Source organism: Dermacentor silvarum, chromosome 8 (genome assembly GCF_013339745.2).
Source record: "Dermacentor silvarum isolate Dsil-2018 chromosome 8, BIME_Dsil_1.4, whole genome shotgun sequence".
Lineage (NCBI taxonomy): Eukaryota > Metazoa > Arthropoda > Arachnida > Ixodida > Ixodidae > Dermacentor > Dermacentor silvarum.
In genome coordinates, this window is record NC_051161.1 from 119075489 (window position 1) to 119091033 (window position 15545).

The window sequence follows — 15545 nt, forward strand, 5'->3', positions numbered from 1 at the left end:
AGGGCTCGAAGTCACAAAAGCTTCTTACGCTAGAATTGTTCGTGAGAAAGTATTTCAGCCAATCCGGGTACAAGACATAGTATCTAAGGCGGCATGCCGCAAGGACTACTTACGAAAGAAAAGCTTCCTGAATCTGGCCCCAGTCGCGTAGGGATAACTTAGTATTTTATGGTATCGCAGATTCGGGTTGTGAATCAATAACGAATTTTGAAAAAAAATGTTCAGACAACTTTAGCCAAGTTGACGGGAAACACGGGAACAAGGAATAGGAAAGTGTGTCGGTAATAAGTGACGGCCGGTCATCGCGCCCTTCGCGTCATTCAAAAGAAAAGAGAAAATTATTGCCCAATAACATGTACTTCCACGCTGCGGGAGGGAGAAACGTGCTCCTATAATCGAAGCGGAGCCCGGGTGGTTAGTCCAGTCACAGGTGGATCTCCACCCATTCGTCAGGATGGGGCGCATGTTGTGTTGCATAAGCCTTGTTGCCGTTGACGGCTTGGAACTCATTTGCATACGCCTCGACAGGTGGCTGTGCGAATGCCTCAACTGGTGAAGGAGATCCACACAAGTCACAGGTGAATTCGCTGCGATAGGTAGCATTCTCGTGTAATCCAAGCCGGTGATCCCGATCAAGCAAGCGCTGCCTGTGCCGAACCTCGCCCCCCCCCCCTCCCTCTAAGAGACACGCCGCGGGCAATCCTGTAAAGTGGCTAAGAGGGCGAGGAAGCGAAACGAAGCCTTCGGGTTTGGGAGTAGTACCGTAAGGCGATTTTCGGGAGTTTCCTGATGTTAGGACTCAGGCCTCCTGTCACTGATGCGGTAGGCCCTCTGGGAAGGGCCGGTGGTAAACCCAACAACTTTAAAGACGAGGCGAGAGATGGCTTCCCAGCCAGAGGCCTGGGGCGGTATTCTGTAAGAGTCTACCTAGTGTACTGTCCATTTCGGCTGTCGCTGATCGGCTGCTGCTTGACGTGCAGGAAGGTGCCAGCTAGTCTCCTTCCTGCAAGTCAAGCAGCAGCCAATCAGCGACAGCCGAAATGGACAGTCCACTAGGTAGACCCCTACAGAATACCGCCCCTGGTGTACAAGGAAATCACCAAGCTCGACGCTACGGCGCCCGGCAGAGGTGCCTTTCACAGGGGGCATTCGAGGAGTTATCGCCCCCGCCAACTCGAGTACGTGAGTTGCCCACAACATGACCAACGAGTTGACAATAGCAGGGTGGGCAGTCACGCTCGATGGGAGGACTTCGGTCCGACAATGACCCAACGTAAATGGGTACAGGACGTATAGCTCTGGCTAGGGACCCGGCCCTGGATGTGGTTCGGTAGGTCGACATGCCCGGCTGCACCGAGTATGAATGAAGGTCCTGGGAAGGGTGCCCGGCCCTGACCGAACCGTGTAAGGTCGGGGGGATACTGTTTGGCGGGCCAGCACTTCTTATTGGTGCGACCTGCGCATTCTTTTTCTGTTCCTGCGTGTATGTTCTGTTCTTACTTGCACACTCTATTTCTTGTCGTTTGGTCTTTGTAGCCTGTTGCTGTTTTTCTAGGCATGGAGTGGCGCCTAACGCCGGCAAAAAAATCGCCGAGAGCTAGTCGGGCTGTACTAGTCAAGGTGCAACCAAATTCTGAAGGCCCGCTAAGCTTCAACAAAGTCACTCCCTCACCAGAACAGGAATTGGCGTCCCTGGTGCAGTATTCGGCCGCTACCTTCATAATGACTCCTACAATTTACCCATATTCCTCAGTACCCAGCGGCTGCGGAGCACCTCACCAAGGCGGCGGTCAGACCTACGTGGCAGAGGGTGCTACGAATCTCTGGGTCCGGACAGGCCGCCAATGGAAACGGAACCTGGCAACGTTCAACACGCGCACTCTATCGAGGGAGGCTAGCTTAGCAGGGCGATTTGAAGAATTATCAGGTATTGGCTGGGATATTATTGGCCTTAGTGAGGTGAGAACTGGTGAGGTTTATACAGTGATGACTAACGGCCACGTCCTCTGCTAAAGAGGTCTACAGAGGTGCAGCGGTACCAACTTTAATGTCGATACTCTTATCGCGATAATTAGCACTGCATGGAACCACAAACCTGCCTTCATCGCTTTGAGCACTGACGTCACCACGGTCAAAACAACCATTGATAACGAATATCGTGCCTGGTCTGTTATAATTGTAGAGAGTTTTAGTATTGCGGGAATTGTTTGCGTTAGCGTTAGCGTGTTACGCATGCTAAACCTTTGGGGAACGCTGTTCGAAAGAGTGTTAGTATAGCGTAAGACAACGATGCATCGCTAAGCACAAAACTTAGCTCGATAACCAAACTAGCCGTTGTTACGTATTAAACTGGTCCAGAGTATACCTCGGACGTTCACCACGAGGTAGCCCCGATAATCAGCGTCGCCCAGACGGCGACAGTGGTCGACACCCACGTTGAAGGTAGACAAGCGTCCCAAATCGCCTGTGCGCCTCCTTTGGGTGTTGCCTCGAGATAACCCCTTTCATCAGCGACGCCCAGACGGCGACAGCGCGCGACACCGGCCATGAAGAGTTGACCTAATTGATGCGAGAGGCCAACTTCAAGGAATTACTACCGTGGGAACGACAACGATCTCGGATTCCTAGATGACCACGCAGTGGCAGCAAATGCGATGGCGAGGATGCAACAGTAGAGGCGGAGTTCGGTGAACAATACAACCCCTCTGATTGGCCGCACCAAGGTCAGCAGATGCCCCCAATCGAGTCTCCTAGGGAAGACGAAGGGATTAAAAGCGGAGACCGGTGGTGCAGTGGGGAGTGGTGTTGACGTGACCTGATACGAACTCAGACGTGGAATATGCTCCTGATGGAGTGGGCTTCCGTTCCAGGGGCCAGTGTACATAATGTAAATTAAATAAATCAGTTTCCTATTTCCTACTACTGGATGTATTCATCGATGAGCTTGGTGCATTCTTGGCCCAAACGCCACCTCGAGCCACTACACCGTGTGGATCCATGCCAAGCCTTGAAAAGAGCCTGCATGGTGAAGCGCTCGGGCACGGAAATTAATCGGTAAGAACTTTGAGACGTATCGGACGCTGTTAGTAAATTCAAAACAATTGAAGCACGTAAACAGTTATTAATAAAATAAATTAGCCAACAATAATTTTAAGATTTCTTGCATCAGTCTGACGAGTGTTTACAGGCAGAGTTACGCTTTCGCTGTGCATGTGGAGTGTGCTTAACCTAGAATCGACAGCGAAAACAACGCTGTCTTATCGACCGTAGGCCGTTACCGAAGCCAGAATATCTGGAGGGAAAACCAGCAGCACCATTTATTTGTAAATCAGCGAGTCCTACAAGGCTGCAGGACGAGACGATCTCTGCGAAGCGGCAGCCGTCAATTCCGAGGGTGCCGCTATGTTTGCAACGCTAAAAACTTAGCGAGTGTTGAGCGTCTCTGCTATATTCGAAAAAAAGCGGACGCACGCTACGCGTTAAACTGAAATAGTGTTCTGAGCATGCGCAGTCTGACCCCGCTATTTTGTTGCGTTTAGCATGGTGCCATTTCCACAATACTAAACCTGTCTTGTGTCTTCTTTTCTATTTTACCACTCCGCTCTGTAATGATTCGGCCTTGAGAGTAAATAAATAAATTAATAAATAGAGATGCTTAGTTCTACCTTGATGAAGTCGCTGTCTTTACCTCAAATTCGACTAATACCTTAGGCGGCTTGGGACTGTAATAGAGGCTATTAAGCCATTGGGACTCGCCGTAAAGCCTGCAAAGTGCTGCTTCCCTAATTAACAACATCTGGGCTTTGGCTACATCACCAGCAAACGTGGAGTTTGTCCGGGCCCGCAGAAGAATGCTGCCGTCACAAAGTTCGCGGAGTCAGTCGATCGACAAGATGGTACTTTACATATATATTGGCCTCTGTGCTTATTATTCTATAATAGGCGCTTTGAAGAGGACTTTTCCCGCATTGCTACGCATCTGACTCTTGTGACGAAGTCAGACGTCGATTTCAAGTGGGCAACGCTACAAACCGAAGCATTAAGGCTAGAACAACGATTCCAGTTACAAATGCTACCCGCACACTTCTACGAATACGCCGATGTCGAAATCTACACCAGCGATAGTAGCTTTGAAAGGGTCGTGGAAAGACGTGTGGTTTATGATCTCCCACATTCTTTATTACGCATCCATCGAACGCAGACGAAATTACCCAACGCTTTGGCCCATTCGTTCCTTGTCCGACCTCTGGCTCGAGCGCGTGGTGAGCGGAGCTGCGTGTTTAGGCTCCACTTCGTTATCGTTGATTAAACGCCGATGACTGGAGAACGCGGAGCTGGATCAGCCGTTCCAGCTGCATGACCTGAAGGCGGCCCTAGCTAAAATGAAACGAGGAACGGCACCGGGACGGGACAAGATAACCGTGAAACTGCTTGCCAATCTTCCCGACCCCACCTACGATACCCTCCTCGCTTTCATCAACTCGATCTGGCTTGGTGAGGCACCCCCCCCAATCGAATGGAAGACCGCTCTGGTAACTTTCATTCCAAAAGCCGGCAAAGCCATAAACACAGACAACCTCCGCCCCATCTCCCTCACGTCTTGTGCGGGAAAGCTGATGGAGACCATGGTGCGGGACAGGCTGTCTGGGTTTCTGGAAACCCAAAATGCATTCGCAGACACCATGTTTGGTTTCCGCCCGCACCGGTCGGCGCAGGATGTTCTGCTTCAACTCGACCGAGAAATTCTCAACCCTGTCGAATACCCCCTCAACGATAAGGCTATACTCGCCCTAAACTTGAAGGGGGCTTTCGACAATGTCACACACGAAATTATCCTGCAACATCTCTCCCAGACCAACTGTGGACATAACACATTCCAGTATGTCAAGCAATTTCTCTCGGATCGACAATCTTTCATCCGAATCCAAGACGAAGTACATGGCCCCTATCAACTGGGAAGGAGAGGTACCCCACAGGGCGCGGTCCTCTCGCCGTTACTTTTTAATCTGGCCATGATGAAGCTTCCGGCTCAGCTGGCGAAGGTCGAAGGCGTCCAGCACGCGCTGTACGCCGACGACATAACCATCTGGGCCAAACACGGATCGGTTGGAGACATTGAGGCCAACCTGCAGCAAGCGGCGGAGATCGTGGACGTCTACGCCCGCCGCTGCGGCCTTCAGTGCTCCCCATTCAAATCCGAATTTGTGCACATTCGCCCGTCGCCTAAGTGCACCACCAAAATGTAGCTATTCCTGGCCAGTGGCCCGATACCCGAAAACGATGAGATTCGAGTGCGTGGTCTCTTTATCAACATACACAAACGAGTTGATACAACAACAGCCAAATTGCGTAAGGTGGGGGACCAGGTGGGCCGGATGGTCCGCCGGGTTTCCAACAAACGCGGGGGGTTACGGTGCAAAGACGCCTTGCGGCTGGCGCATGCATTCGTGACCAGTCGAGTCCTCTACTCGACTCCTTACCTCCACCTGCGAAAGTATGACGAGCACGCCCTCGAGGTGATTCTCAGGAAGATGTACAAGCGTGCCCTTGATCTCCCGATAACCACGTCCAACCACCGCCTCATGGGCCTGGGGATGGTACATACTTTCGCGGAGCTCCGGGAGGCACACTTGACAAATCAATATACAAGACTTTCAAAAACGCCGTCGGGACGCCGCCTATTAGCCCGACTACACTTCCAGCACCCAAAACTGACGGAAGAGCGCGTACGCATCCCCGAAGTCTGGAAGTACGCCCTGCACGTGCGGCCTCTTCTGGCCAACATGACACGTGACGACCACAGTGGCAGGCGCCTTGCGCGGGCGGAGGCACTGGCTCGCCACTATGGGAACAAACACGGAATCTTCTACGTGGACGCCTCCGGCCCTCACCATGGGGGGTGGTACACGGCCGCAGTCGCCCATGAAAACGTCGCGGTGAATGGCCTAACATTCAGAGCTCAAGACATAACACACGCGGAGGAAGTTGCCATCGCGCTAGCTGCCGCAGACCAGGACTCGCGCGTCATCATTACCGACTCGAGAGGGGCCTGCAGAAATATTGAACAGGGGTACATTCCTCTCATTGCGTCTCGCATCCTTCAAAACAGTGACTACCTCGGGGCCCCCACGTCTCGAATGATCGTATGGGCTCCTGCTCATATGGGCCTCGAAGGCAACGAAGCGGCAGACGCCGCTGCCCGCGCGCTCACTCTCCGGGCAACGCCTTCAGACCCTTCCGAAATGGATCCCGAACCCAATCCGGCCCTAACTTTTCGAGAAATTACTCAACTATACCAATTCGGCCACGCAATGTATCCTAAGCCCTGTAAGGGCCTTACAAAGGCAGAGGAACGTACACTCCTCCGCCTTTACACCAAAGCACTGCTGTGCCCGGCAGTTTTAAAGCACTTTGATCCTGCCTGTACAGGAAAATGCCCGCACTGTGCGGAGAAGTCTTCGGACATCTTCCACATGGGGTGGGCATGCCAATCAACCCCGAACCTCACCCCAAAACCAAACCCCACCCGGGAGGACTGGGAGGCGGCCCTGCTCGGCTGCTCCGACCTGGCGAATCAGAAGGCCCTGGTCGACCGAGCACAAGCCGCGGCGGCCGCAATGGGCTCCTGTAATGAGGAGCCCACCTAGTGAGTGTGAGAGGTGGCCTCCTCCGGGCCACCTCAAGCTTCCTCCGTGTTAATTAAATAAAGTTTTTTCATCATCATCATCATGGCCATAGGGCCTCCCCTCTAGCGAGAGAGCCGGCGTGCGAAGGAGCGGTCACTATGAGAGAGTGTAGTTTTTGCGTCGGCGAAGTGAACGCGCTTGGACTTCGAAAGTGGTTTGTCGTTGGTGGGTATGACGTCGGCGTCGAGGAAGGCAGGCTTGATGCGGTCAGTTTAAATGCTGTCTTCACGTCCATTCATCAGCAGGAAGTACTTGGGGCAGTGCGTGATTACCTTGAAAGCTCCGTCATAAGGTGGCTGTAGTGGTGGGCGCACTGCGCCGTGTCCCACGAAGACGTGTCTGCAGTTTCAGAGAGCACGACTCAAGAAGGCTTGTGATGAATAAAAATGTAGGCAGTGAATAGGAGAGACTTCACCTCCCATAGCAGCTGTGAGGCAACTGGCATAATCACCGACGTCTAGCGTTAGTACCGGCAACATGCCGAAAAATTACCCAAAAAAATTATGGCGGAACGTCAGGGCGAGTACAACCTGTAGATACGTCGCAAACAAAGTAAATATCGCAGCCTCGAAATTGCACGTCTTGAAGTTGGGGGGAATTATCCTTCGGTCGTAAGTCCTGCAGTTCACTGTCGTCTCGCTGTGCTGTAGCCATAGCTGCAAAATCTACAGGGGGCGCTCGTCTACGGTTGCGTTGATTTGTATACGGGATAGTGCGTCAGCGACTTGGTTTTCCGTGCCGCTGATGTGCCGAATGTCGCTCACGAATTCGGATAAGTAGGCAAGTTGGCGAATCTCACGGGGACTGTGGGCAAAATTGGTAGCGGTCACAGCATACGTGAGCAGCTTGTGGTCGGTGAGGGTGTAAAATATCCGACCTTATGGAGCTCCTGCTTTGCCCAGGGGGCGCTGCGAAAATGGCGCTAAAGAGCGCCCTCTGTCCATAACTGGGTAGTACCAAGCTTGGTAGTCTGCTTCGGAAAGTACGTTTACAATATAGGCCCGCCACTTTCGGTTGTGTTGTACCACGCCCTGCAGCGAATATCGGGCGCCGAAGATTTTTTTCAGGAGTGGCACGCCGCGTAAAGGCAAGAAATTATGCAACCCCGAATACGTGTACGCTGTTCAAGGAATAAGTGGCGAAGTTTTAGCGCAGTGTCAATCGCAAGTGAACCGAGTCACATACCAAATTGAACTTCAGGTAAAGTTTGCACGCTGCTATATTCAGGCGCACATGCACGAGGAAATGCTTGCTATTCCAGCATGAATGAATTCACAGCAGCGATAACCAGACATCATGTGTACGGAACTGCTCGAGCGCACGACGGTACGCACCACGACTGCAGCGGTCTTTCAGCATGCCGCGCAACGGCGGGCCTGTATGCCACTAGACAAGTGGTTATGCTGCGCTGTAGTAGCGGTCACCTGTCCCTTTAGCAAATGATAAATAACTGATGTAATGCATATGAGCTCGCAGTAACGTACGTGCGAATCGCGCGCTGCAGCACCAGCTCTTGCGCACAACGGTACGCTCCGCGACGGCAGCGGTCTTTCAGCATGCCGCGATGTACGAGCTGCTCGATGCACTATCGTACGCGCCACGACGGCAGCGGTCTTTCAGCATGCCGCAAAACGGCGGGCCTCCTGCAATCTTTGCTAGCTGCATGCTGCTAGACAAGTAGTTATGCCTGCGCTGTAGTAGCGGCCATCTGTCCTTTTAGCGACTGATAAATAACTGATGTAATGCATATGAGCTCGCAGTAACGTACGTGCGAATCGCGCGCTGCAGCACCAGCTCTTGCGCTGCTCGCTTGATGTAACTCCTAATGACAGCGCTCGAACAGCGATGTGCTGTAATCCATACTGCTTTGCTGCGCTGCGGTAGCGTGTTGGCTTGAGGTCAAGGATGAGCGCATTTAACTCTCGAACCTGTGCTGCTCGTAGTGGGGTAGTGAAGTTATCCAGCGCGCCCGACGCTCCGCTGCGTGAGGCCTTGAAGGAAAACGGTAGAATCTGATTTTAGGATTCAGGCCTTCTTGCTCGTGGCAGCCCACGACGCAGCAGTAATGACGGTGACGCTTCTTCGAGGCTGAGCTAGGTCTTTCTGGATCGACGTCGCCGATTCCTTCTGCTTCCAGGATTACGTCCCACGGCACACGGAGAGTCCGTTTTCGTAAAACTAGCCTGCGGCCAGCTCGCAGGGTGGTCGTCGTGGTTTGTGAGAAGTGACGAGCTTTTTCACACTTGCAACAGGGTAGAAAAAAGTGCGAATCAATGCAAAACTCGGGCCAGAAACGTGCTTCACCATAGCCAGGGCTCAATACTACCCAATCTGGTACTAGCCAGATAACTTTTCTCGCCGCCACCAGGCGCCGCTACTGTACCTCAAACTCCAGCACAAGGGACCCATAGGAAGTGGCCGAAATGTCTCACGGCCAAGTAGGCCGCGAGCAGTTCACGACTGGAAGTGCCCTATCTAAGCTCGACCTGCGAGAGCTTTCGGCAGAAGAGTGCGACAAGCTGCCCTGGACCAACTGCTGCAGCACTCGTCCGACGGCGACGTCCGAGGCGTCCACTGTGAGTGACGTCAGGGCGTTTGCACTTGGGATGTGCAAGGAGGGTCGCGTTGGCGAGAGCTCCTTTGACGAAGCTGAAAGCTGTCTCAGCAACGTCTGTCAAGGAGATGGAAGAGTTTGCTCTTGTTTGACGAGACAGGAGTGCGTGGAGCGGTTGCAAGATAACGGCGCAGTGAGGGAGGAACCGCCGGTAATCATTGGCAAGCCCAAGGAATTCTAGTAGTTACTTTGTGGTCGATGGTCGTGCAAACTGGCCTGAGGCTTCTAGAGGAGCGGCAGGAGATCTGCCGCGGGCATCGACGCGATGGCCAAGGAAGTCCAGAACACCGACACCAAACTCGCTCTTCGGGCCTTTCACGACCAGGCCGTACTTCCGCAGTCGTTCGAACACATGGCGCAGGTGAAGTGCGTCTTCGTCTGCTGAAGCACTTTAAGACGAGGATGCCGTCGATGTATGCGAAACAGCAGTTCAAACCACGGAGAACGTGATCGACAAATCGTCGAAACGTTTTTGTGGCGTTTCGCACACCGAATGGCATCCGGAGGTACTCAAACATGCGAAAAGGTGTCTTTGGCGGTCTTTGGTATGTGAGAAGGCTCCACGGGGATTTGGTGGTACGCCTTGACTAGGTCTATCTTGGTGAATACTGTGCACCCCTGCAGAAACGCGGTAAAGTCTTGAATGTGTGGCATCGGGTACCGGTCCGGTACTGTCACTTTGTTGAGGGCGTGGTCGAGACCGCACGGTCTCCACTCACCGGAGAGCTTGGGGACCATGTGTAGCGGTGATGACCATGGACCAGATGAAAGGCGGACGTAGCTGAGCTCAAGCATGCGCTTCAATTCTTGCCGCGGGATCTTCTAATGGTCAGGAGCAAGACAACGAGGACGCGCAAAAACCGGTGCTCCCTCAGTGACAATGTGATGGGTGACAGCGTAGCGCACCGGGTCTTCGAGAGAAGGCGCACGGAAGAGATCTGAAAACCCTTCGAGAAGTGAAGACCATGGTGGGAAGACTTTGGCATGTGCTTGTACAAGACGCACGGGTGGTAAACGAGATAAGACGCCTGAGCCGACAAGGCTGGCTTTCCCACGTTCTGTGTTGCAGTGAAGCCTACTCAAAAAATGCAATGTGAACGGGGGCCGATAACGCTATCGCGTTCCACTCTTAAAGACGAAGCTTAAGCGTGCTCTAATTTTTTTGCTGCGCAGTATGGGTTCGTGATTAACACAAGATTAAGATTTTCATTTTCTTCAATTTATTTGTTTTATTTCATTTATGCAGTTTCCCTTCTTCGCATTAGTGTTGGAGGAAGGTATGAAACATGGACTGTGGACATAATGTGTAATATACAAAATGCATCCAGACTGCACAAGAAAAACAAGCAATGCAACAGTTAAGTGATAATTCATTGACACAACACAATACAGAAAACAACATCCGCAATCAAACTGGCAAACAGTGCAACAATTCAGTTATGTCAAGATATAAAAACGTGGTCATGTAACAATGTGAAAAAGATTTGAGAAGGAACAGTAACAATTAGATCCTGCTGCTACGGGGTTTATTGGCGTTTAACCGGAATCCCAGTCACGCCAGGTCTAGCGCAGAGAGCACACAAGCAGTTCCAGTCAAGCACCAGCACGAGGAAAGCGGCGACACCGATTTTTTGGTCTTTGTCTTCCTCACTTAAGGAGCGATGCATCCGAAGCGACGCTTGTGCTATCTTCGTTATTACAGTGGTCCCAGGAGAGAAGAGGATCCATCCTGGCTACTCATGGTGACGACGCGATAGAGCGATAATACGGTTTAAGCCGGCTGACCTGCATGGTCTCGCGACCACGACGCCGCAGCTCGTCAGACGGCATCAGAGGTTCGACCATATAGTTCACAGCAGATGTACAGGCGACAATCCGGTAGGGTCCGTGGTAATGAGCCAGCAACTTCGACGAAAGAAGGGGAACGTGAGTCGGAATGAACAACCAAACGAAGGAGCCGACACGGAAAGTGTTAGTGCTCAGTTGGCGGCATTCTTCAACGTACTTCGCTACTTCTGATATGGAACGATATTTGGTGGCGTCAGTTTTGTACGACAATACTGCATCGAGCGTGCACGAAGGCTCTCGTCCATACAGCAAAACGAATGGCGAAAGCCTGTGGTCGCTTAAGTCGTGGTATCGTAAGCGTAGGTTTCAAAGGAGAGAACTGTGTCCCAGTTGGAGTGGTCCGACGCGACGTATGTAGTGAGCATGTCGCCAAGAGTGCGATTGAAGCGCGCAATTAACGCATTGGTTTGAGGGTGGTACGCCGTGGTTGTACAGTGGATTACGTGGCACTCGGTAAAAGCAGGGCTTCAACTACTTGAGAAAGAAAACACGCCCTCTGTGATTGAAGAGTTCTCGAGGGGCGCATTGTTGAAGCGCGAAATTGTGCAGGATGAAGAAAGCAACCTCGCGTACTGTAGTGGCAGGAAGGGCGGCTGTCTTAGTATATCGGGTGAAATGGTCAACAACGACGATTATCCATCGGCTTCCAGACGTAGAGCGCGGGGGTGGGCCGTAAAGTTCGATGCCGACCCGACCAAAAGGCCGCGCAGGGCAAGGTAGAGGCTGAAGAGCGCCGGTCGAGCGTTGCGGAGGAACCTTGCGGAGTAGGCATGCTTCGCAAGCACGGATATACTTGAGGACAAAACTGTACATACCGCGCCCGTAGAAGCGTTGGCTCTACCTTGCGTAAGTTTTGAGACCAGGTAGACATGTTGGTGCCAACGATGAGAATTCGGGTCAAAGATGCGATAAGGGTCGCGAAATTTCGCGCAATGCGACGAAAATAAGAACAAGGGCCGATGAAGCTCCGGAGGTTCTTCAGTGACGTCGGCTTAGGGAATTGGGCGATAACTCGAAGTTTCACAAGATCAGGGAGGACGCTGTCTTTCGACTCAACCTGGCCCAAGATAGTCAAGGTGCCAGCTGCAAAGCGACACTTTTTCATATTGAGCTGAATACCAGCATTCTTAAGACATGTCAAAACTTTCAGGAGACGAGAGAAGTGCATCGAGAAATCTGAAGAAAACACGAAGATTTCATGAAGGTAGCATAGACAGATGTTCCATTTGAGACCGCGAAATATGTTATCTATCATTAGCTTCAAAGTTGCAGCCGCATTGCAGAGTCTGAATGGCATGACGTTAAATGCATATAGCCCATAAGGAGTTAAAAACTCCCTCTTTATTCGATCGCATGCGGCCATGGGAACCCGCTAGTAGCCAGAGCGCAGATCCAATGACGAGAAGTATTCAACGACTTGTAAACAATCGAGTACGTTGTCAACTCGGGGTAAAGGGTAGACGACCTTCTGTGTTACATTGTTGAGACGGCGGTAATCAACACATAATCGAATAGAATCATCTTTTTTGCGCACTAGCACAACTGGAGAAGACTCTGGGCTTGATGAACGACGCCACGCTCGATTTACTTGGTCGTTGATTATCGACGCTCCGCCGCTGAAACACGATAGTGGCGTTGTCTGAGGGGAGGCTGCGACCCGGTGTCGAGGTGGTGGGAAAAACTGTCCGTACGACCCAAGGTTGTGTTCCGTACAGTCCAAGAAAGAACAGAAAATATCTAGGAGAGACAGGCGTTGCTCGCGGTGCTCGAAAGTAAGGTTGACCTCTACGCACGAATCAAAGACCTCGGTAGCCAATCGGGAGCTTTACGGAAATGGAGTCATGCTGTCGAGCGAAAGACCAGAAGAGAAGCCAGGCACGTCCAAACACTCATACATGTCAATAAGCTCGACACAGCCGAGGGACTCGCCGCGAAGGAGAGTGAGCGGGTATGCGAACGCGTTATGCACTAGCATAATTGTTGCACCAGCGGCTACGTCAAGAACAGCGAATGGAAGTGGTGTAGGTGTCATGAGCCAGGGAGAAAGAAATATGTCAGGGAGAAAGAAAGAAGAAGAAAAAGCAGAAGATAAAAAGAGAACAAGACACGAGGAGTCGGTGGCAGAAATAAAGAAGAACGAAGTTAGAAAATAAGAGCGTCCGAATAAGAATGCATATGAAAGCACAAGAAGCGCACAAGTGCACGCGCAGCTACGTGGCCAATGGGAGAAGCGACACGTAGCCGAAGAGAGCAGCCCAGCTACGCTCTGGGACGAAGAGGGGCAGAAGGAGCTGGAGGCCGAACGGGACGGGTGAATCGCGGAGACGGCGGCAACCCAGTGGAAGCTGTTCTTCGGCTGCCGCGGCCACTACCCGCGAGCTGAGTGGACGTTCCACCGGAAGCCGCAGCTACAGGCTGACGGCACCGCTTCCCGGATTCCCTGCGGCTACGATCCGCAGGCTAGCGGAGTCGATCGGGCGATCCAGGCGCCTCGGTCACCCCACCGTCCTGACCCCCGAACCAGGCCAACCGTGGACCGTACGTCGGACACAGCGACTTCGAGTCTACGACGCATCGGCGGGCCCAACGACGTGTCGCCGAAAGCCGCGACGACGAGGTGACGTGGCCACGTCGAGGGACTTAATGTAAATATTTGGACATGAATTTTGATATCTGAGGACTCTGGGGAATTTCTATAATTAACTCGTGTTGTAAATTGTTTGTTTTGTGCTGTTTTCTTTGTCGCTTATTTTTTCAATTATAAATGTTTGTCTTGAACGAGCAACTTGTCCCTGTCTATCTTTAGTCCACCGAAATCCGTGACAGTAGGTTTGCGATGAAGAAAATCAGATGAGGGCGTGAACAGTACCGAGGCGTCAGCCACATATGGACACAACAAAGTGACTGGTGTTGGAAGTACTTGGCGGCACATCAGTATTGGTGGCGACAATAATCTTTAACGAAGCGAAAGAACAGCCGGTAGAGTGGTGTTGTGGAGAGACAGAGCAACTTCGACACTGGCGCAGTCAATGACGGCACTGTGGCGCGATAGAAAGTCCCATCCCAGGATGACACCATGGAAGGAGGAAGGCAGTACAAGGAACTGAATTGTGTAAAGTACGTCCTGAATAACGATCCTAGCAGTACATGCGTCTGAAGCTTCGATGGGCTCTATGGAGGCAGTACGAAGTACAAGGCCAGAAATTGATGTAGTGACCTTCCTGGTCTTACGGCAAAAAGTCTCATGTTTGACGGAATCTGCAGCGCCCGTGTCGACGAGTGCGAATGTAGCAGCCCCTTCAACCTGTATTCCTATAATACTCCGCGGCGATAGCGGAGGTCTTGGGCATTTCGACAAGCGTGCCTCCGAAACTGCGGCACTTAGTTTCCCTCGTTGGAAGGCGGGCGACGACGCATCAGCGATATTGAACGGCGACGCAGTGATGGTGAACGATGGCTGCTGAAGTTCTGAAGAGCGGTCCAGAAGTTCGCCGACGGGTTCTAATGAGCATCCTGATGGGCTGCAGGTAGGTGAGGCTCAACGCCGACGCCCGGACGCGGCAGGATACGGCGACAATAGCGCGACACATGTCCCGTGAGACCAATAGGGAGAAGCATATCGGCCGATTGTCGCACGCTGCGCCATGGATCTTGTGGCCCGAACCACTGAGGGGGCATTTGAGGCACAGGGAGAAGTGCTGGGCGCGGTGGCGGCGTGGAGTAGGGGAGCGTCGTTGGTCTACGACGCGAGACGATGTCAGCGTAGGTTAACGGTGCGGCAATCTGAGCGTGCTGGTGGACTGGCGGAAGAGCCTCTGCAACCTGCTCGCGGGTGGCCTGTTGCACGGCCGTGGACAAAGTTTGGACAGGCTCACTGGTTAGAGGGAGCAGCGGGAGCTCGCAGTCCACCTCTTCACTAATGAAGGCTTTTATTTGAGGCAGCACAGACCTGTCATCAGCTTGCCCGGAAGCAGTCACCAAACTAGGAAGGGAGGCCACGTGAGGGACAGTTTGGGGGGGAGGGGGGAGCGCACGTTGCCGGCGTAATTCGTCGAAGCTTTGGTATTAGGTGACTACGGCTGCAACGGTGGTAGGATTCATGGCCATGGGCACTTGAAGAACATCGTCTTCAATGCCCTTGAGGATTTGTTTAATCTTATCATCGTCAGTCGTCGTTCGGCTCACTCGGTTGCAGAGATCGATGACGTCGTCGATGTAACTAACGAAATTCTCGCCCGGTTGTTGCGCTCGTTGGCGAAGGTGCTGTTCTGCGCGAAGCTTTCGCATGGCCGGACGGCCAAGTACCTCCGCGAAGTTATTCCATGTTGCAATAATTGCTTCGTGGTTTTGGAACCAGAGGTTGGCGACAACCGCAGGATAAAAAAAATATAACGTTG

At 52.4% G+C, this 15545-nt stretch overlaps 1 protein-coding gene across 1 annotated transcript; it reads left to right on the forward strand.

Annotated features, from left to right (window-relative positions):
• Positions 1-5783: 5783 nt before the first annotated feature.
• On the forward strand, positions 5784-9685 carry LOC125947711 (uncharacterized). Its single transcript, XM_049672955.1, has 3 exons — positions 5784-6605; positions 9098-9262; positions 9530-9685. The coding sequence occupies exons 1-3, from the start codon at positions 5784-5786 to the stop codon at positions 9683-9685; spliced, it is 1143 nt and encodes a 380-aa protein (XP_049528912.1).
• Positions 9686-15545: the final 5860 nt, after the last annotated feature.